The sequence below is a fragment of the Rattus rattus genome, chromosome 2, assembly GCF_011064425.1.
Source record: "Rattus rattus isolate New Zealand chromosome 2, Rrattus_CSIRO_v1, whole genome shotgun sequence".
Lineage (NCBI taxonomy): Eukaryota > Metazoa > Chordata > Mammalia > Rodentia > Muridae > Rattus > Rattus rattus.
Genome location: NC_046155.1, coordinates 164979679 through 165002085, shown reverse-complemented (window position 1 = coordinate 165002085; position 22407 = coordinate 164979679). Strand labels below are relative to the sequence as shown.

At 52.5% G+C, this 22407-nt stretch overlaps 2 protein-coding genes across 3 annotated transcripts; both read right to left on the bottom strand.

Annotated features, from left to right (window-relative positions):
- Nucleotides 1-2950: 2950 nt before the first annotated feature.
- Fxyd5 (FXYD domain containing ion transport regulator 5) lies at nt 2951-12672 on the bottom strand. The gene is made up of 9 exons (XM_032893901.1): nt 12379-12672; nt 11683-11743; nt 10446-10514; nt 9476-9538; nt 8233-8340; nt 6838-6918; nt 5829-5858; nt 5638-5712; nt 2951-3249 (listed from the first exon to the last, which is right to left on the bottom strand). The coding sequence occupies exons 2-9, from the start codon at nt 11741-11743 to the stop codon at nt 3200-3202; spliced, it is 537 nt and encodes a 178-aa protein (XP_032749792.1). The 5' UTR covers nt 12379-12672; the 3' UTR covers nt 2951-3199.
- Nucleotides 12673-12770: 98 nt separating this feature from the next.
- Fxyd7 (FXYD domain containing ion transport regulator 7) lies at nt 12771-22370 on the bottom strand. 2 transcript variants are annotated; one of them, XM_032893900.1, is made up of 6 exons: nt 22191-22370; nt 17746-17775; nt 15361-15435; nt 15110-15143; nt 14961-15001; nt 12771-13175 (listed from the first exon to the last, which is right to left on the bottom strand). In XM_032893900.1, the coding sequence occupies exons 1-6, from the start codon at nt 22219-22221 to the stop codon at nt 13153-13155; spliced, it is 234 nt and encodes a 77-aa protein (XP_032749791.1). In that variant the 5' UTR covers nt 22222-22370; the 3' UTR covers nt 12771-13152. The 2 variants fall into 2 exon arrangements, with proteins under 2 accessions (XP_032749791.1, XP_032749790.1); XM_032893899.1 differs by having other exon boundaries at nt 15101-15143; nt 22191-22364.
- Between the last annotated feature and the right edge of the window lie 37 nt (nt 22371-22407).

Here is a 22407-nt window from a genome sequence, read left to right as displayed (position 1 = left end):
TATTGGTGCAGGTGTGACCTATTGGAGTAGGTGTGACCTATTGGAGTAGGTGTGACCTATTGGAGCAGGTGTGACTTATTGGAGTAGGTGTGTCGCTGTGGGTGTGGCTAACAGACCCACTTCCTAGGTGTCTGAAAGTCAGTCTTCCACTAGCAGCCTTCAGATGAAGATGTGGAACTCTCAGCTCCTCCTGCACCATGCCTGCCTGGATGCTGCCATGCGTCCCACCTTGATGATAATGGACTGAACCGCTGAGCCTGTAAGCCAGCCCCAATTAAATGTTGTTCTTTATAAGACTTGCCTTAGTCATGGTGTCTGTTCACAGCAGTAAAACCCCAACTAAGACAGTCCCCACCCAACAGAGAAGAGTGGTTTCTGTCCCAGAAGTTGGTCAGCAATTTGATACTCAGAGAGAAGGCGATACAACACTTTGTTCTCGTACAGTTTTACTGCAGTTATCTTAATGGCTATCTTCTATTTATATCGAACAGTATCAACTTCCCACAGGACTGGCTTTTAGAATAAATTTATTAAGTTAAAAGGAGGAGTTGGTGAGTCACCAACTGAAGAGCATACAACGGGCTGGACTGAGGCCCCTGGCACATGTGTAGCAGCAGATGTACAGTTCAGTCTCTGTGTGGGTTCCCCAACACCTGGAGTGGGGCTGTCCCTAAAGCTATTACCTGTCTGTGGAATCTGTTCTCCAACAGGGCTACCTTGTGGGAGAGGATGTGCCTAGGACTGCAGAGACTTGATGCACCCCAGCGAGGGGTTACCCATGGGGACCCCACCCTCTCAGAGGAGAAGGGGAGTGGGGATGATGGGACTCTGTGAGGGGGGAGACCGGGAGGGGAAGCAGCGATTGGGATATAAAAATATAAATAGATAAAAAAATAAACTAAAGGGGGCTGGAGAGATGGCTCAGTGGTTAAGAGCACTGGCTGCTCTTCCAGAGGTCCTGAGTTCAAATCCCAGCAACCATATGGTGGTTCACAACCATCTGTAATGGGATCTGATGCCCTCTTCTGGTGTGTCTGAAGAGAATGACAACGAACTCACATATAAATAATAAAATCTTAAAAAAAAATAAACTGAAAAGTAAAGATAGAAGAAAGTAAAAGGAGGAATTGGTCCTCACATGAAAGTAGCTTGTGGTGCAGGTGGTGTGAGAATGGGGCACAAGTCGGAGGAGGGGCTATGGTGGCTGATGCTTGGGAAAGAGCATCCTACGAACATCCTAGAACATCTGCATTCTGGCCCGATTGCTCGATTGCTCGGCCGGGGGCAAAACCAGGACTGGCTTCTCGTACTCTGTGGGCTGTTTTCTCCCTGTGCAGTCTGTAAGCTCCTCCCCTAGGGCTGTGCAATGTCCTTAAAGGTGACTCATAGTCTCAAAACTAAAATAATAAAATAAAATAAAGAGACCCATAGTTGGGAATAAACTTCATCTCATTATCATTGCATAGCAATTTTTTTAGACAAAATGTATTTAAATCAGCAAGACATGGTCAGTCCACACTTACAATCCCAACAGCTGAGGAACTGAGACAGAGGACATTGAGTGTGAGACCAGCCTGGGCAAAGAAATGTGTCTGTCTCAGAACTAACAAAAGACAGTAGTGCACAGGGCTCAGTTGGTAAAGAGCTTGACAAGCACGTGAGAGACCCTGGGTTCAGCCCCATGCACCATATGAAACTGAGTGTGGTAAGCGCATGTCTGTAATACCAGCCCTCAGGGGGTGGAAACAGGAGGAATGACAAAAGTTTGAGGCCAGCCTGGGCTACAGAGACAGGTCTTCCTTAAATAGTGACATTTTCAGATGATTTGATGTGTGTGTGTATGTGTGAAATAGAGAGAGAGAGAGAGAGAGAGAGAGAGAGAGAGAGAGAGAGAGAGAGACCTTTGTTGCTGACTGATATTTGGCTTGATTTTTTTCCTGAGATGTGAAAAAAACGTTTGTTTATACCAGATAGGTTATTTTTAAGACAGGAAGTCCTGTAGCCCAGGCTAGACTTCAGCTTGAGATATGAAGCCCAGGACATTGAAGTTCTGATCCCCCCGCCTCCATCTTACAAGTGGTGACATTCCAGGCATGCCCCGGTTCAAACTTCTGTTTGTACTGGGCAGGCACGCAGCTCGGTTGCACACCCTGTCCAAGGTCTTCTCTTCTTTGACTTATTTTCTCCGTAATTCCTCATGGTTCATACCCTGATGACATGATTTCATAATCCCCAGCTCACCCTGACCTGAAGTTCTTGCAGCTGCGTTATGCAAACCGCCTGCCTGGGACCTGGTCTCTTGACTGTGCTGTGACCCTGACCATAATCTTGGAGAAGACGCTTATCCCTCCCCACAACACCCCAAGCCTGAAAGAGCCTCGTGGCTGCACTTACCTGGGCTCTCCCAATAAGGAGGAGTCCATGGAACTCCAGGAATTGTTTGCCAGAGCCCACCCCTCCTCCATTGGACTCTCCCAGGCTCTCTCTGCTCATGGCCCATACCAGAGCCCCACAGCCTCCCTGGTGGACAAGCTCTAAGCAAGAAGTCCTCCTGAAGCCATACTTGTGGGCTTTTGCAGGAGGCAGCTCGAGGGTGCGGGCTGCATATTCACACCTGTGCATGCATCCAGAGGGGCAGAGTGACTGGCAGTGTGAAGATAAGGGGGTAACTGTACACAGGGGTCCCCACATCATGCTTACCCATGCCCTGACTGATACCAGGGTATGCTGGTTATAACCCAGGCTCCTGGACAGAGGTTCTGTCTCTCACCACGATAGATCCTGACCACGTCCCCCGTCCATGAATACACCAGGCCTCCCCTTCTCCCTGACCTTACTGTCCTTGTTGTCTGAGTATGTAACACCCTTACCTACTCCCTAGGGCTCCAAGCCCAGCCCTGCCTCTTCCTCCCATTCCTGTGCCACGAATTCACAGAAGACAGAGGCCATGGAAGAGAGACCATGTGGATTTATCTGAACAGGATAGGCAGGGTCACAGCAGTGCCTGGGGAGACCTCTCTCCTCAGGGTGGGAAGACCATTTTAGCCTTAGGCCTGGCTCCCTCCGGTGGCCTCTTCCTTTGAGGATCCATTTACGTTGACCACTCTGTTGGCTCTTGGAGCAGAGGGAGGGAGGCAGGGGTGGTGAACTGGTGTGGTATGGCTCCAGTTGGGGTGCCCATCAGGGTGCTGGCCCCCACTCACCTGTGGCGATTCAGGCATAACTGAGAGAACTGTCTACACTTCCCACCTGGAAGAGAGAGAAACTGTTGGCCCATGAGTTGGAAACCGTACTGATTATCACGTAATTACTGGGAACCAGCTGGGGGATGGGGGGTCAATCTGGGCCTCAGGAAGCTCCCAGGGAAGGGGGCTGGCAAGACTGCTCAGCAGGTAAAGATGTTGCTGCTGAGTCAGACATCCTGAGTTCTAATCCTGGAAACTATGTGGCAGAAAGAGGAAAGCAAGGGCTAAGGAGACCGCTCAGTGGTTGCTCTTTGAGAGGCCTTGGTTTCAATTCCCAGCACCCACGTGGAGGCTCATAACTGTGCATAACTGCAGGTCCATGGAATCCAATGCCCTCGTCTGGTGTGCAGACATACTGACAGACAAAACACCCATATGCATAAAGTAAGTGAATAAATCTTTGTTTTAAAAAAGGGAGAAGGGGGTTGGGGATTTGGCTCAGTGGTAGAGCGCTTGCCTAGCAAGCGCAAGGCCCTGGGTTCGGTCCCCAGCGCCGAAAAAAAAAATAAAAATAAAAATAAAAAATAAAAAAGGGAGAAGACTAACTCATGAGTGTTATCCTTTGATCTCTGCATGTGCGCGTGCAGACACACACACGCACATGCACACACACACACACACACACACCCTGAGATGAATAATTGCAGGGGGCAGTGGGGGCAGAACAGCCTGTGCAAAGGCTCCTGTGGTGAAGAACGGACATGGACACAAGAGGCTGGGACCTGGATCAGAGTCAGTCGGGTATGGCGTAGAGTTAAAAAGCCACGGGGCCATGGGAAGACGGCAGCTACCTGCTTCTCTGGCCTCCTCTTCTGCTCTCCCTGTCTGTTAGTGCGTGTGCTTGGGTGTGTCCCTCGTCTTTGAAGCTGGGTCCTCAGTCCTCAGGGTTGGGACTGAGAGGGTTGGCAGCTGTGAGAGGCAGAGTCTAGGGGCACCCAGGAGGTTAGAGCTCTGCTCGCCCACCAGTTAGTCCTCGCGAGGGTGTGTTGCCATAGGAAGAACAGCCAGTCTCCTCCCTGCTCTCACTTCCTGTCTTGTCATGTGACCTCTTTGGCCCCACAACCTCCCCCACCAGAGGTGGACATGGAGTGTTTTCCTCGGTTGGGCTGCGCCGTATTTTCTTTGACCACAGAGTCCTTTGCTGAACCTGGCGCACACCGCTGCAGCTGGGGTGGCTGGCTCTCTCTCTCTCTCTCTCTTCAGCATAGGTGGGTATCACCCAGATACCCAGGCTGGGCGACTGAACTCAGGTCCTCAAGAAAGCACTTTGCCCACCGATACCTCCCACGCCCGTGGATCCCTTCCTAAGCTGTTAACACTTCTCTAAGTTGATCCCAGTTGGGTATTTGATCGCAATGAGAACAGCAACTGGCCTAGCTCTCGTGAGTCGGGGCGGAGGGGTGTGGCTTGGTTGATAGAGCGCTTGGCTGGCATGCGCTAAGTGATGGGTTTGGTTCCCAGTGCTGCATTAACTGGCTATGCCTATAACCTCCCTACCTGGGAGGTAGAGGCAGGGGGATCAGAAGTTCAAGGTTAAGATTGTAGCTCAGTGGTTAGTAATGTCCAAGTCCCACCCTCCATGTTGGGAGACTCACATCACCTGAAGCGCCCAACTCTGGGGTATCCAACGCTCTCTTCTGTCTGCCATGGCATCTGCACTCACACATGCACACACATGCACACACATACACACACATACACATACACACACATACACACACACATACACACATACACACATACACACATACACACATACACACACACACACACACACACAGATATTCAAGGTTATCTTTGGCCAACATGAGCCTCTGTCTCAAAACAAAATAAACCCCCAAACTGTTGATCAGTGAGACACCCGCCTAAAACCTCAGGAGGCTGAGGCAGGAGGATTGTGAGTTTGAGGCCAGCCTGAGCAGCACAGTGAGACCCTGTCTCAAAAGGGTGAACGAGGTCTTGTTTTCGCATCTCACAAATGAAGCTGGCCCTTGGCTTGTAAGGGAGTGGGATTAGTGGATATGTTAGCAGTCATCCAAGCCTGCATAGCTTCATTCTGTGTGTCTCTGCCTCTCGCATCCGGGTACTACCATGGGACTGAGCCCAGGAAGAAAAGCACAACGGGGGCCAGGCATGCACCCTGGGAACAGCGCCCCCTGCTGACTCAGCCCTGCTGCAACCAGGAGAACCGCCCAGCTGGACACAACTGGCAGGCTCAGCTGAGTCACCCCTGGGGTGGCCTGCAGGGCTGCTGAGTTTGTACAGCCTTGCCCAGGGGGTTTCAAGTCCCTGATCCTCCAGCCACCATGCAGCCCAGCCCACCCCCACCCCCGCTCCCGCCCCCGCCCCCACCCCCACCATCCTGCCCTTTCTGCCCATGCCACACTCTCACTAGTGAGGATGATAATTCCCGTAATGAACAGCACTGCCGCCACCAGCAGCCCCCGTTTCCGGAGGGTGGTATCGTCTGTGGAGAAAGAAATGGAGGTATCAGGCCGGGGAGGGGGGTGCCTTTGTCTTTCCTCCCCACTTATCTCTAGCGGAGGGTGGGGTGAGAGGGGAGGGAGAGGAAGGATAACTTACCGTAGTAGAAGGGACTGTTCTCATTGGGATCTAGAGGGGGAAGATAGATGTAAGTCAGAGCTTGGCGGACATTTGTGGAGTGAGTAAGTGAACTGCTGTGCTAGTGACTGGGGACACCTGGGCCTCCATCTCCTCAGGCCCTAGAACAGAAATGGAAGTCCTCTCTATACCTTCTCTCCTCCATCTGCCTCACTTCCAGCACCCACTCCTCTCCCTGCTCCTGAGTCCAACTAGACAGCCTCTCACCTCAGAGCCTCAGTACTGCGGCTCCCTCTCCCGGAAGGAGAAGCTCCTGGCACCTCCTTCACCCATAAGCCTTCTTTGATTCTGTGTACCTGCGTTCTCTAATCCCTAACTTTTCTGGGTTTTTCTCGAGAATACATTAAAAATCACCTGATATCTAAGTATTCCAATTATTATCTGCTGTCTTCCTCCACTACAGTGTCAGTTTCAGAGCGTCCCACTATGTAGCCCAGGCTGTCGTGGAACTTGCTATACGTAGTCCAGGCTAGCCTCAAGCTTGCAGCCATCTTCCTTCTGTTTCCCGGGTGCAAGGATTACAGGGATGTAATAATACCACCACGCCCACCAATAGCAAAGATATGTCTGTCTTGTTCATAGCCGCCTGGCACAGGCATGACTATACAGACGACATGGACACATGGCTTCTAAGTCATCGGTGAGGGTTGAATGGGCAGGAAGTGGGGGATATCAGAGCGAAAGAATCGGGATGACCAAATGGAGCCCCTGTTGGTCCACAATTGATCTTAAGTTGTGTAAATGAATCTATAGTGGCCAGAAGAGCCGTCCAGTGAGCCTACCCTTAATTCCAATTTCGAAAATTCAGAGCTCAGAAAGCAACCTCCTAACCATGCCACCTGGTGACCTGGCTAGTTCTGGTGGCATTTAGGCGTGTGCTGCCACCCAGTCTCACAGCACAGTGTTCCGGCACAGCCACCTCCATGGCATGAGCCCTGCCAATTTTCCCACAAGGCAAAGAGGTACTAACCCAGTGGATTCTCAATGTAGGATGGAGGCATGCAGCCTTTGGTTGGGCTGGGAGATTTGATCCTGGAGAGTGCCGGGGTACCTTCAGGTGATAGGCAGAAAAAATGGTCAGAAGACAGTGGAAGGCAGGAGGAGTCTCAGAGGCAGACACAGGGATATGGATGTAATAACAGGGTTACATCTGGGGTGCGGTGCACACGCATCTCCCACCCATACTCTGGCAACAAGCACCTGCCTGCGCTCCCCACGCTGTATCATCTGCTCAGCGCACCGGCTCCTCCTCTGAACCTCCACTCAAAACCCAAGGGCAGAAGCCGGGATTTCATAGACTTGATTCCCTGCAGCCTGGAGATACTTATTTAAAATATTCTGAGCATCACTTCTACGTTCGGACCAAAATACTACAGGGCATTCTCTTTTTAATTTTAATTTAATTAAAAATGCTGGAGGCAAGGTCTGCCATGTACCCCACGCCGGCCTCACGGTCTCACTCCTGATCTCTGACATCACACAAAGGTCAAGGGGTCATCTGCGACCTTAGTCTCAACTGAACTCTTTCCAAAACGTGCTGCCACCAAAAACCTACTAGTCTCGGAGAAACTACTTCCTTCCTGGTTCTGGGCTGTATGGACTTTTCCAGTGAGGAACGAGGCTTCATTGACCAATCAGAACAGCCTGCTTTCAGGCTTCCATTGGATCAGACAAAGACATGTGATCTCCACCAGGCCAATGAGAGTCAAGCCCAGGCTTGGGGCAGGGGTTATGGGAAAAGGGTTGTGTGCTTGAGTATGGGGCACTTTGCTACCAAGGAATAAAATGGACGAAGACAAGAGAGGCACAGCAAGCAATTTAGACATACTGGCTATGCTTAGTTTCCTCGGTCCAGCTATGCCTGATACCCTACCTTCAGGCTTTACAGACTTGAGCCAATACATCTTTTTTTAAAGGTTTATTTTACAACTGAAAAGCTCCTGTTGTGACAGAAAAAAGACACAAAGGAAACTCACAACTCCATTTCTCAGTGCCAACCCAGCAATGGAGAAAAGGACAGTCAGTCGGCTCATCTATTGCACCGGGACAAGGCACACTAGAATGTTCCAACGTGGAGTTGCTTGCTATGAAGTAGCTTCATTAAGGACCTAAGGTCGTTCTTGAAGTATCATTGACTTTAACCCAGAATCCTCCAAACATCTTCACACATGCTCGCACACATGCGCGCGCGCATGCGAACACACACACATACACACGCGCGCGCACACACACACACACACACACACACACACACACACACACACAGAGTTTATTAGCAATTCCCCAGGAGCCTGCTTTAAGAAAAGCACTCCCAAAACAGAGGAAATTAAACAAAAACGAATGCTGCCCGCCCGGGGCTCTCTACCTTTCTCGCTGCTTGTAAGTGGCTCTGGATCTGTCACTGGATTCTCAGTGGCCATTTCAGTCAGTTGCTGGGTCTTGGTTTTGGCTGTTGTCTGGCTTCCTGTGGCTTCTACTTTGGTCAAAGAAAAGGAGGGGAGGGTAAGAACTGACGGGGAGTGATGTGCTCAGTTCCCCAAACTGCCTGGCAGGCTCCCTCCACATGGTGGTATTCCAGGCTGAAATAGCAGGTGTCACTTTGGGACACTTTGTTGGGATAGAGTGGGGACTCTTTTTGAACACTGCAGGAGAATGAAATGTGTGCCCATTACCAGGACATTTCTTTGAAAACTAAACAAACGAAAACTGAGTCTCTGCAGACTGACCTTAAGATTTTAATCCTCTTGCCCGAGCCTGACATATAGAACTCTGCTGGCATAGAACAACTTTCATTTGTTATTTGGGATTGAACTCAGAATTGTGTACATGATAGTCCTGGTACCACTGAGCCCCCAGCCCCTCACTGGAGGATTCTAGGCAGGGGCTCTACCACTGAGCCCCGCCCCCAGCCCCTCACTGGAGGATTCTAGGCAGGGGCTCTACCACTGAGCCACGCCCCCAGCCCCTCACTGGAGGATTCTAGACAGGGGCTCTCCACTGAGCCACGCCCCCAGCCCCTCACTGGAGGATTCTAGACAGGGGCTCTACCACTGTGCCATGCCTTCAACATCACTAAACATTTAACTAAAGAAATTATAACAAAAAACAAAAACATCTAAAGAGATACAGAGGGGTTGGGGATTTAGCTCAGTGGTAGAGCGCTTGCCTAGCAAGTGCAAGGCCCTGGGTTCGGGTCCCCAGCTCGAAAAAAAAAAAAAAAAAAAAAAAAAAAAAAGAGATACAGACCTGAGCGGACACTGTGGCTGAGCAGGCACCGGAAGTGTCTATAAACAGTTAGTGCTCGACTTTTAAAAATGGGTCAATTAAAAAGATACTTTGCTTTTAAGTCAATGGGATTGGGCGCTAGATAGACACAGGCTACACATTCTGTAAATGCCAACACTCCAGAGGCTGAGGCAAGAGGACTGCCCTGAGTTCAACGCTACCCTGGGCTACAAAGCAGTAATGTCTGGACAAAATTAGTAAGTAATAGAGTGCGGCTGGCAAGGGTCTACAGCCATGGTGTGCTGGGGTGAGTAAGGAAACAGCAGAAGTCAGAGGTAAGGATGCAAGTGTGGGCTCTGCCTCCCCCTTCCCCTTCCTCTCACCGCCAGCTTCACTGGTCCAGATGGGAGGGGTGGTCTGGACTCCTGGGCTGGTTTGATCTGGAACTGGGGTAAAAACAGGGTCAGAGAGAGAAGTGAGAAGGGAGCAGCAGAGAATCGCGGGTGAAGACTGGAGGGTTTCCATAGCAACTCTAGTTTGTTTTTTTTTTCTTTAATGCTTGTATGTGCGCAAGGTGGGCAGAGGCACACTCCTGTGTCTTTCCTGAAGAGCCACTTGCCTTCCCTTCTTTGAGACAGGCTCTCTCGTTCCCTTGAGATTCACCACGTGTAAGTTAAGCAGACAGGCCCTGGGGATCTATCTGCCTGCTTATCTCCCCACCTTGGGGCTTACAACCACATGCCATTATGCCGGGCCTTTTATAAAAGTTCTGGGGATTGAATCGGGGTCCTCATAGTTGTGAGGCAAGTCTTTTCCCCACTGCCCTCTACTCCCTTTTGAGGCCGAGAGAGAGGAATTCAGGCTCCTTGATAAGTACTCAAGCAGGACGCCTGGACCTTCCCTGCCTCCACACCCATCAGCAAGACTCAGATGTCTCTCCTGGAAAAAGGTGTTTGACTCAGTTTCCCAAACTTCTCTGACCACAAACCACTATCACCTGCTCTAATCAGAACTCCTGGGTCAGGCAGGGAGGGGTGCCTGTTATCCCAGCACTCAGTGGGTGGTTCCTGGTTGGAGAATCCTCCTCCCCTGAAATCAAATGTCGAAAGGGATGATGGAGAAATATTGAGCTCTAGATTATGGGCAATGAGAAGCTGACTGGGGATGAACCCCACCCAGCACAACCAGAAACCTCGTAGTAGCATTTTTTAAGCACCTAGACCAAGCCATTACTGAGCGTCCATCCCTAAGGTGTTTTTTTCCCCCCAGTTACACAAATATAAATTTCCCTCATTGGTTCAAGCATGGTGTGGTGTTGCCCATAGTAAGAATTTCACCGATCACCTTTCTTACCTGGGACATGAGTAGTCACAGAACTCTGGTGCGCTGTAAAACTGGATCTGGGTTTTTCTGGTGTCTGCCCTGGAGAAAACAAGGCTGAGTGGTCAGGAAGGAGTGAGTCTCTCACCTGCTTCTCATGTCTTCTGTCCTACCGTGCCTGACACTCTGAAGTCCCAGGGAGATCGGCTTTGACTGGGTCACTCCACAGTCCTGAGAGTGATTTAAGTCTTTATACAGCCGCAGGACCTTTGCACACTCTTGTGGGATAGGCTCACTGAGAGTGCAGGTGCTAGGGGCCAGCCAGGGCCATGGAGCACATTCTGTTGCCGACCTCTTCTTCCTCACTCCGTGACCTGGGCCACTGACACCCCTTTCCTGCGCCTTCTTTGCCTCGTCTGAAAAGCAGAGGCTAATAACTGAGCGCAGCTCCCTGCCCTGTAGGCAGACAGCTAGGGAGGGAAGGGGCTTGCTCCTCATGCTTCATGGGCTACACCCTGTCTCCTCCCACGGGGGCACCCAGCATCCTTTGCAGCCAGAAGTCACCTGTGAATACCCACGCCAGGGCAGACCCTGCAGGCTCAGAGCCCAGGGCAGCTGTACCTCACTCTAGGGAAAGCCACAATTTTTACCTGGTCCCACCTCTTCTTATTGATTCCACCCCAACCAGTCTTTCACTGTCTGTCAGATTCATTGGGCTCATCACCATCTACGCAGGCAGCAGCTCCTTCCTCTTCCTGTGTCGCCCCCGCCCCCGTGTGTGCTCACTGAACAACAGACAAGGTACGGAACTAACTGCCCAACCACCTAGGCACTTTTAGAAGTACTTTCCAGACCAGAGTGAGGGTCTCCGAGCCCCAGCTTCGACCCCTTTGCCTGGCTGTATTCTCAGAAAACCCATCAGTTCTGCTTTGCTGAGAGCCTGGGGTTTCCTGGCGGCCGAGTAGAAAACTGACACCAATCTCTCAGCCAAGTCAAACTCAGCAAGTTCTTCTCAGAGGTGAAAGGGAGGATGCTCAGCAGGACAGGCTCCAGCCAGACCCTCTGGAAACAGCCACCCGAGGTCTAAAGTGTCCAAAGACAGTGCAACCCGGAGCCTGCCTCGCCAACCCCACTTCCTGGTGCCCGTTCACTCGGTTGGGGGAGAGTGAGGAAATGGTACACGGCATTTGAGCTTTGCAAACACCCACTTAGCTGCCTCCTAGGGCTAGAGCAGGGTTTGGGGTGGGGAGGAGCCGATGAGGTGTCTTACCTTCACTAGGCAGAATCAGGGCGACAATGGTGAGGAGACACAGCTGACTGGGCGGTGACATCTGTTGGGCAAGTGGAGGCAAAGGTGAGGTATAGCCCCTCGGCACCCCCTCCCCTTGCAGCCTCCTCAGAGCAGGCCTGGCTTCAAGGACCCTCTGGTATCTGCCTTTGGGGAGAGATGTTTTTTTTAGCCCCAAACCACCATCCCCTTCTTCTACAAGTTGATCCCCAAAGAAAACCAGAAGCATCAGGCGACCCTGGCTTCCTGACACCCCTGAGGCAAAGAAGCCACCCCCAGCTCCTGAAGCTGGAGTTGAGCCTCCTGACCCGTGGTTCCTGAGTAGAGGAAGCCAGTGGCCCGCAGCGTCTGCTCCCTCGAGGGCTGGAGCCCAGAGTAGCGGGGCCAGGAGGGAACAGGAAGGGTGACTAACACCGGGCTGCTCTCAAAGGAAAAAGTGAGCTGGTGTCCGGCAGCCCTGCAGGCACCACCGCGCCCAGCACCCGCGCTAGGAGGATCGTAGAGGGACTGGTCTGCCCGCAATGGAGGCGCTCTGGGGAGACTGAGGTAGAAAGGGTGCCCACAGAGGAAACAGAGTGAATGCGAGGTACAAAGGTATCGAGAGAACCCTCTCCTCCTCCCAAGCTGCTTCCCACCTGCATGCGTGGCCCTAAGCAATAGAGCAAAGGAGGGACTTACGTCCGAGCCCAAGGTCTCCAGACTGAAGTGTCAGAGTACCGCGTGGGAGCTGCCTCAGGGCGGAGGGTGTGGCCAGGGGCGAGGACGCAGGCAGGCGGGGACCAGAGCGGCTCAGTCATTTCCTCTCGCGTTTCCAGGCCCCACAGGCAGGGGTGGGAGCTGGGGAAGGGGAGGACGTGGGGGACTGAGGGCGGTGGCCTCCACCTAAGGGTCTGAGGGACGCAGATGGGGACAAGGGTGCAGAGAAAGGACGACCCCTTGGGGAGGTGTGGAAGGAAGGATGTGGTGAGAGGAGGAGGCCCTGGGGGAGGAGGAGGAGGGGACAGGACAGCCGCCTCAGCCTCCCACCCAGTCCTCTGGTGCCCACAGACGACAACACACAGACAGAACGGGGGGGAAACCGATTGCACATTTATTAAGCTCAAGATGTGGACCCTGAGGGGACAGCGGGGAAGGTCCTGCAGAAGGAGACCAGGAGATGCAGGAGGGAGGGACACGAGGATCCCAGGGCACTGGGGACAGACTCCTGAATCCCAGGAGCTGGAGGCCTGAGTCTCTGGGTCTGGGGTACAAATAGGCTCTTTGGGGATCGTCGTCGTTGCCACGGCCTGGGGAGGGAGAGTGAGCAGGGTGCATTGGCTCCGGCCTTGGTATGGGTGTGGCGGCTCATTGGGGGAGCGCTCCCTGGCGCCAGGCTGGGTCCCCACCGCCTTCTCTGGGTCCTCAGGCTCCTGCGCTCTGGCCAGGGACAGCAGTGGAAATCTGCAGAGGATCCTACACACCGCCACCTCCAGGGGCTGAGAACAGAAGGGAAGCCGTGTTACTGACCTAAGGAAGGAAAGAATCAGAGTCCAAGGATGCTTGTCCTCTGGCAAGCCTTGGGGAGTTCTCCTGTCTTCCCCACCCCTGATATCTGGTCACCGAAGGGAAATCTTCATGGCTGCTCTCTGCCCCATCTCAAGCAATGGAGGAAGGGAATCCAGCTGTGGTGGACACCCAAGGCCGACCTGAGTGTTTTGGGAGGCTTAAAGTCTCCTTGGAAGAGACCCCACCTCATGCTATACCCCCAAGCTCCTTTTCTGCATATGCCCTGGACAACTTAGACATCTAGCAAGTGTCCTTCCTCCAGGCCTCTACTTCCCTTCCAGAACAGGCTGCCTTTGTTCTCCTGCCTCAGCCAAGGCTGGACCAAACACCTGCACCCACCCTGCTCCAGCACCACAAAGAGATACCCTTGATGATCTTAAATCTCTTTTAGAATATACGAAACACGATATAATTTCTCATGCAACCTCCCCCATTTCAATTTAGTTCTTTAAGCACCACCCTTTGTCATAAGATACCCACCCCCCAGACAGGGTTTCTCTGTGTAGCCCTGGCTGTCATGGAACTCACTCTGTAGACCCGGTTGGCCTCGAACTCAGACATCCACCTGCTTCTGCCTCCTACTAAGATTAAAGATGTGCACAGCCACTACCTGGCTGTCATAAGATTTTAATGGGAAGCCACCCCAACGGCTCACACCTGTCACCCCAGCACTTGGGAGGCTGAGGCAGGAGGATGACTGTGAGTATAAGGTTGGCCTGGGCTACACAGTGAGTTCTTGTGCAGACAGGACTACAGTAAGACACTGTAAAAGGAAGAGGGTTTTTATTCCTCCAAAGTCCTTCAGGAGGAAACAACTCTAAAATTAAAAAAAAAAAATTCTCCCATGGGCACTCCTCACGACTTTATGACTTTCATCCTTCCCACCCCCTTAACCCCTGTCTTAACATCTTCCTGTCCCTGTGCCCCAACCCTCCCTTCTCTCCTCTCCTCTACACCGCTTCCTTCTCCCTTACTTCCTTCCAGCCAGAATCTTTTTTCTTCTTGTTGTTCTTGAGTCTTGTGTGAGGCTTCTCTTAAACACTCTCTATAGCTAGGAATGACCTCAAACTCCTGATTCTCCTGTTTCTACCACTCCAGTGTGCTGAGACTACGGACAGGCACCGTGCCCAGTTTGGGCATCTCTGGGGACTGAACCCAGGGCCTCGAGCATTAAACATCCCCACTAACACCCCCTGCCCACTTTAGGACAGGGTGTCACCATGTAGCCTTGGCTGGCCTGGGACTCACAGAGATCCACCCTTTCTTGCTTCCCACCTCACTGGAAGCCTCCAGTGCCGGAATTAGAGGTATGCACCACCATTCCTTGCTCACCTCACCCCCATTTTAAATCTGTACTCCATGCTTCTCCTGGATGCCTTTATTCAGCGGCCCGCCCTCTCTTCCCTTCCTCTCCCTTCTCTCCCCTGCCCTGCCCTTTCCTTGTGGGCCCTCTGGAAGGCAGAGGTGAAGGAAGTCTGTGTGGGTTTCCCAGGTGCTGGCGTCTCCCAGCCTCTCAGACTTCCCCAGCTACACCCCACCAAGCTTTCTGAGACTTGCATTTCTCTGGGGCCTCCTTGAGATACTGCTGGAACCCCTCCCTCTGTGGCCCCAGCCTCCAAGGGACCTAGAATCCGACCCCCAGTTTCCAGCCCCCCCCCCCAGGTAGCCCTCTAAGGATCCTGCTACTTCTAAGTGTCTCTCAGAACCAAGCTCACCTGAGGAGGGCAGTTCCGACTTACAGGATTTGCATGTTGGGCTGTAGAGGGAGAGAGAGGAGGAAGCTTAACAGGGTTCAGGGTAGGCTCCCCGAGCCCTATGTTAGGGGTCTCCATCCCAGGACCCCGGGCTGCCCCACCTCTCAGACCTGGAGTCCGCCTTCCTGCATTTCACCTTCTTGCCTGTTAGGAGAGAGACAGCAGGGAGCGATGCGATGCGGGTGGGGCAGGAAGGGACAGAGCAGGGCAGGCAGAGGACCTTTGAGGGTAAGGATGGGACCAGCAGGAAACCCTTGAAAGATGGAGACTTTTGCAAGTGGGGATAGGGTGGGGTGGGCGGGAGACCCTCTAAGGTGGGGGCACTTGCAGGGAGGACCCCGCCAGTGAGGAGGGCACTTACTGATGACGATGATGATGCCCAGCACGAACATGATAGTGGCCAGGGTCATCCCCACAGTCTGCACGGTGGCATAGTCTAAGGGAGACAGGGGACCTCCGGGCAGGGCAGCCCCAGCCAAGCCTGAGCCTCAGGCCAGCAGAACAAGAGAGCTGTCCTCTGAGCCCCCAACTCCATCGCAGACTTAAGAATCCAAACCCGAGGGGTTGGGGATTTAGCTCAGTGGTAGAGCCGCTTGCCTAGCAAGCGCAAGGCCCTGGGTTTGGTCCCCAGCTCCGAGAAAAAAAAAAAAAAGAATCCAGACTCTGCCTGGGCCAGACCTCTGCGCCTCTTACCCCACACTCCCCTTCTTCACGCTACCCTCTGGATTCTCACCTAGACACTAACCTCTACTCTTGCCTCTTCCCAGATCCTTATCTGGTCCTGCCCTCCCTGATCAAGGCCTGGACTATCCCAGCGGACCTCTCCATGGTCCTGCTGCCCCGCCTCCGTCTCCCTCCCACAGCCACAAGAACCCTGTTCCTTCCAGTCAGAGCAGGCGCCTCCTGAGGCCTCTCTATGGCCCCTACAGTATTCTAAGCAGAAACCAACGTAAATCAGGATTCAAATCTCAGAGTCATTTTATGGCTCTCCCCACGTTGCTTCTCCAATTAGTCCTGGAGTCAATGGAGTCAATATTCGATGGAGACATTGATTACTACTTGAACACAGTCCGTCTAGCACTGATATAATGAATGAGAGTCCTTCAGTGGATGACCTGTTCCTGATCCTACTCGGACTTCAGGTACCCTCTCTTCCCACAGTCCTCTGCTTAGCCATATAAGCCTCCCTATTCCTAGAGCGTGCCAACCGTCCTGTCTTAGGACCTTTGCAGCAGCCGCTTTCTCTACCCGAATGTTCCGTGTACAGGACTTCCTCACCAGCCCGTGGGCTTAGCTGATATTCATGTCCCAATTGAAAGTCTCACGCTCCCAGCTCTCTCTAACCCATCCCCTTGTTTCCTTCATAAGAATGAATTGCTTTAGGGGTTGGGGATTTGGCTCAGTGGTAGAGCGCTTGCCTAGCAAGCGCAAGGCCCTGGGTTCGGTCCCCAGCTCCGAAAAAAAAGAAAAAAAAGAAAAGAAAAGAATGAATTGCTTTGAGATACGCAGCGCAAACTGACCTCAAACTCACAATCTCCCTGCTTCAGGCTTCTGAATGCTGGGAGGAATTATTCTCGTCTCCAATACATGTGTGATATGAGGCTGCTGGAGCAAAAAGTCTGGTCTAGAAACTTCCCCATGGTGTCTCCAGAGCCTGGTGCAAGACCTGCACCCAGCACAGACAGGCACTACATGTACTTGCAGGGAGGAGACTTGGGGTACCTGGTGTGTGCACCCTGCGTCTGCCTCTTCAGCAGCTGGCTCCAAGATGATCAAGCAACCATCAACAAACAAAAATCACTAACGAAAATGAAAACTGCACACACACACACACACACACACACAAATCCCCAAGTCATGGCAGGGTGCGGTGTGGCTGCTCCTGCTGGGGGACTCAGGGACAGCCTCCCAATGAGCAATCAATATCTGATCTAAGGCCAGAAAGGAAAGAAGTCTTAGCTCACTGTGTAGAGAGCTGGGGGCGGGGGGTCATGTTCCTGGCAGAGAGACCAGCTAAGCCCAAAGGCGCTGAGGTAGTAAGGCCTATGAGGTGGACCTTATGCAGAAGCAAAGATGGACAGGGTCGAGGGACAGAAAGAAGAGGATTCGAGCTAGATCTCATGTCCATCAGACCCAGGGCTTCAGTGTCTTAGGAATGACAGATAGAAATCGTTACTGGAGCTCTTTCCATAGTCCTCAATGGTGGGAAACGTTACTTTGTCTTATTTGCAGGACGGTCCAAAGAGGCAAAATTGACTGCCCCAGTCCACCCAGCTAAGGAGTGGCTAAGTCGACATGCGAACCCCAGAGCTGTTTTACAACTCTTCCCAGGTTGCTCTCTGATTATTTCAGTGCATGAGTGCATAGTCCTCCTCATAATCCACGGACGTGTTGGGCGCTGTTTGTTACTGAGGCGGGCAGATGCCCAGTCTGACTGTCGCAGTCCATGTGGCAATGACAGAATGAATGTGCTCGCCCCTCCCAGGTCTCCAAAGAACAAGTCTTAGGTTGGTGCTTAAATCCCAGCTGATCTCCACCCTGAACCCAAGAAAAGCAGGCTTTATGAGGCTCACAACCTTCATCAGAGGCTGCAGAAGGTAGGAGGCCAACCGCATTCCCCAGCCTGCTGCTGCCCTCCGCAGACCCCTCTCCGGCTGGTGCCTGTGGCCTGTGGCCTGTAGCCTCAGTAGAAAGCACCCCTCCCTTCCAGCCCCAGGTTATCCCAGGCACAAGACGCAACACTCACCATAGAAAAAAGGATCTGTTTCTTCAGGAACTGTGGGGAAGAAGACAGGGGAAGAGAACAGGGAAAAACATGTTTCAGTGCTGGCTTCCTGAACATCTTTGAGGAGCAAGATGGACCAAATGCTTCTTTATGGGACTTGGCATAGGCCATTCCTTGCTGCTGGACGGTTCCGCCTCATGGTAGAGCTCATAGGATGCTCATCAGACCCATTAATTCCATCAGTCAGTACCATGCCTTTGTGTAGTGCACAGCCCACCCAGCTGTGTGTGGCAGCCCTGCTCCTAGACCCCTAAGAGAGCTGGTACGTGCCTTGGAGTCATTCTGTGACACACATGAGCATGCATGCATGCACACACACACATACACCACACATACACACACACACACCACTATACACACACACTACACACAAACACACACCACACTATACACACACACTACACACAAACACACACCACACTATACACACACACCACACAATACACACACACCACACCACACACACACACCACACTATACACACACACCACACACACACACACACACACACACACAATTACACATACACACACACACACACACACACACCACACCATACACACACACACACACACACACACACCACAGCACACACATACACACACACCACACACACATGCACATACAAACCACATATACACACATGCACACAAACACATACACACACCACATACATACACAAGCACACACACCACACCACCACACCACACCACACCACACCACACACACACAAACACACCACATAGACCACAGCATACCACACACAAACACCACACACACCACATACACCACACATTTACCACAAACACACAACCATACCACACACACACCACATACACACACACAAACACACCACATACGCATGTATACAATACATCACACACACACATCACACACAAACATACCACATACACATGCATACACGCACACCACACACACACATACACACACCCCTATCGGCCGTGGACCTATCAGAGCCCAGTCCCTCAAGAGGACCACCAGACGGACGCATTGGCTTTCCATGAAGACTCCCTCAACCTTCCCAGCCACCCAAGGGCCCCTGAGGTCATGAGGCTGCCACCTGTTTTCCTATCCACTTAGGCTGCCACCAAGTGCACTGTGGGCAGCTGTGCTAATACTTATATTCCCTGTCACTTAAGACACCAGCAGCTTTGAGAGTTGCGATCAACCTTGTGGTAACTCTATACTGTAAATGAGTCTTCTTCATCACATGAAACAGAAGACCCTTAGTGGGTCCCCCTAACCTCAGAAAGTGTGTGTGTGTGTGTGTGTGTGTGTGTGTGTATGCACACGTGCCCGTGTAACCTTTTCTCACCTTGCACCTTGCTCTAAATCCCTTCCAGCAGGCCATAAGAGCGGGTGGCCCACACCTATTCCCCAGCACTTGGAAGAAGGAAATAAGACAGAGACATCAAGGACAGCCTGGGCTATCGTGAGACCCTGCCAGGGAGAGGGGGAACTCAGAACATCCTTCCACTATAATATGCCCACCTCGGCCAGTCACAATAGCACATGCCTTTAATCCCAGTACTAGGGAAGCAGAAGAAGGTGGATCTCTGTGAGGCCAGTCGGGGCTACATAGTGGTACCACGTCTTTAAAGACTAACTTAAAAGATGTCCACCCTGTAGCTGTTGGCTCCTTCCTGCAGCTCTGCAGCAGGATTCTGCAGCTTGTACCACAAGAAAGGGAAGGAGCTGGGTAATGGCTTTGCTGCCCTCCCTCTTCTGGGTTCTACTGGGGATGGGTGGGGCCGTGTCTTTGGATCTGACCAATGAACATTCAAGATCGTGAGTGGTTTAGCTGTCTTTGGGTGTGGAGGCCTCCTGCCTCCACCTACATCTTCATAGTGAGCAGTCACACCAGCGGTCTGCCTCCACTGAGACTTTCGGTACTATTTGTTACCAATGCTACCTGGAGCCTAAACTGACTGATATAGCGGGCTATGGCACAAGATCATAACTAGCTCCGGTTTGTATGGTGTGTCTTCCACGGTCTCTTGGTTTGGTGTTGATGTCTCTTTAATATTTGCCAAGTGAGTTGTTGTTTGGGGAATGTGATTTAGTTTTGCTCTTTGGGAAAAGATCCTACTATGTAGTCCAAGCTGGTCTTAAATTCACATTCCTCTTGCCTCTGTCTCCAGAGTGCTGGGATTACAAGCATGGATTACACCTGCTTCTTGCCTCGCTTTAGAGCAAGAGAGAGAAAAAAAAAATACTATTTTTTTTCCATTTGTAGTGGTGATAAAAAAATAAAGCCCAGTAATATTTTTTTAAAGAAGTTGATCCTCTGGAGGAAAAGTCTTAGGTAAACATCAGTAAAAGGAATACTTTAGTAGGGCAAAATGCAGACGCATTCGGCTCAGACCTAGCGTTTGAGAGTCATCTGTGCTGTGTCTTATGTCGCCACCAGAGGGTGGGCAGATTGGTCTCTGCCATTCAGTCTGGTTCGCAGGAAGTTTTCTGGAATGAGTGAGTGAGTGAGTGAGGAGTCTCCTAGGCTGCAGGTACTTGCACCAAAGATGGAGGCATTGGTTTCCCATACATCCCTTCTCCAGGTAATTCCCAGCCTGTCCCAGCATCTTCCTGAGCTCCTCCAAAGAACCTCGGAGGATCCCCCTGCCCACAGGAGTCCCAGTCTTCAGGGTGTGGCTGGGTAAAGGGTGGAGCCAGGATACAGGAAAAGCAACGTACACCACTCTTGGCTACTTGCCAGGCAGAGATCAGGAAGGAGGTGGTTGCTATGGAAACCAGGGCATCTTTCGAGGTGATGGGGTCCTGGTATTCCAGGCTGGGTGGGGTCCTGTGTGATGTTCTGGAGCTGGGCAATCTTACCTCCCCTCTCTGCGCCTGCAGACCTGGCTTCTGGCCGACCTGAGTGTTTTCGCTCCCCAAAATAGGGACCTAGACGCAGGTATGCCCACAGCCCCATTCTGTTCTCCCTCCTGTTCTCTGGCATGAACCGCATCTCTGTTCTCTTCCTCAACAATTCATTAATTTGTTTCCGTAAGCTGCCTGAGACGAATGCGCCCGAGCTTTCCCTCCCCCGGGGTTTCCCAAGTCCTGCGGTCCCCTGTCAGGCTGTGACAGGGAGAAGGGGATTGGCGAGGCATCTGCCCTCCCACCTCTACCCGTCTGCTGCCATCGATCCTGCTAACCACCACCTCTGCGAAAAAGAAGCCCTGGGCTCCCGCCAGACCTGCTGGCTCAGCCCTGCCCCCTCTCTCTGGGGTGGCTCCCAGTCTCTGCAGCCCCTCACCCCGCCCTGCCTGGGATTCTGCAGCTAGGGCTCCGCACAGCACCTCCCCCCCGCACCCCCCCCCGCCTGCTGGGAAAGAGGAAAGGAGGAAAGGTGCTGTAAGAGTGGAATTAGGATTCTCTCCACCTTCAGTGACTCCACAGCACCCCCAGCCCCGTTCTAGCATCCTACCCTCCTCCTCCTCAGAGGACCACACAACAGAGGGGGGAGATCAGGAAACCACGGAGGGAGTCAGAGAGTGTTTAAGCCCATGAACATGAACGCGGATCTGGGTTAATGGGTGTGAAGTGTAAACCCAGTGCGGCTGGATGCGGGAAGACAAGTGTGTCTCCGCGATGAAACCATAAGTGCATGTGGGCTGGGAAAGGGGGTCCCCAACATTCCATTCCCACCATGCAGGTTCACCGCAGTGCTGCAGCCCCACCCGTTCCCCTCCCTCCATACTTGTCTATGTTCCTCTGCTTCAGCCCCTCTTCCTTCCTCTGTCTGTCGTCTGTCTGTCTGTCTCCTCCCAACTCTGCATCTCTGAAAGCCTGGCACCCGGGGGTTTTGTGCCTCTGTCTCTCCTGTTTCTCTTAGTCTCTATCTCTTTCAGGGGTTCTTAGTCCATCTCTGGTCACACCACCATCCTCTTCTCTCTCCCTTCAACCGTCCCTCTGTCTCTTAGCATCTGCCTGTCAAGGAATTTAGAAATATCATCACTATATTAGGCAAACATGGGATAATGAATCCCTCCCTTTGCTGGCCCATCTTGGGTTGCTGAAGTCTTCCAGAACCTCTTCTGACTGCAGAACCATCAGCTCCCATCCTTAAACCTCATCTCTTCCACCGCTGTGCTGGACCAGGCACCCGGTTGCCATAGCAACCGGTCCGCGCATCCTTTCTCTTGGGATTGTCACTCTCTAATCATAGGTCCCGCACAGGGAGGATATCACCTGGGAGAGGGTGCTCAAGAAACCCCAAGGGGTGTCAAAGAATATGTTCTTGGGCTTCTGCCCATGACAGGGACAGATATCTCCCCTTCGTCTTCCTTCCAGTATGGGATTCTTCCCACATCCTGTCCCTTAAGCTCTCAGATCCTAGATTCACCCACCTCCTTCCTAGCACCCATTCCCCAGGCGACGCTCACCGTTTGTGGGGCTCTGGGTTGGGGTGGCCATGCTGAGCCTGAGCAGGGGGTTGCTGAATGCTGAGGCAGCGAAGGCGCGGCTGCAGCAGCTGGAAGCAGGACAGACTGATGTGGTGGGGTAAGGTGGGGGAGCCCTGGTAGAGTGGGGGCTTGTAGCCAATGGGGGCCCGAAGAGCCCGCCCCCGTCCAAGCCATCCCCCCGCCCCCGCCCCCGCCC

Excerpts from the sequence above, each read along its gene's own strand:
- Fxyd7 (XM_032893899.1), bottom strand. The coding sequence starts at position 22,221 with ATGGCCACCCCAACCCAGAGCCCCACAAACG. Across the intron at positions 17,776-22,190 it reads AACCCAGAGCCCCACAAACG|TTCCTGAAGAAACAGATCCT; the intron begins GTGAGCGTCGCC and ends TCTTCCCCACAG. Across the intron at positions 15,436-17,745 it reads AACAGATCCTTTTTTCTATG|ACTATGCCACCGTGCAGACT; the intron begins GTGAGTGTTGCG and ends TGTCTCCCTTAG.
- Fxyd5 (XM_032893901.1), bottom strand. The coding sequence starts at position 11,743 with ATGTCACCGCCCAGTCAGCTGTGTCTCCTCACCATTGTCGCCCTGATT. Across the intron at positions 5,859-6,837 it reads CTACATTGAGAATCCACTGG|ATCCCAATGAGAACAGTCCC; the intron begins GTTAGTACCTCT and ends TTCCCCCTCTAG. Across the intron at positions 5,713-5,828 it reads GAACAGTCCCTTCTACTACG|ACGATACCACCCTCCGGAAA; the intron begins GTAAGTTATCCT and ends CTTTCTCCACAG.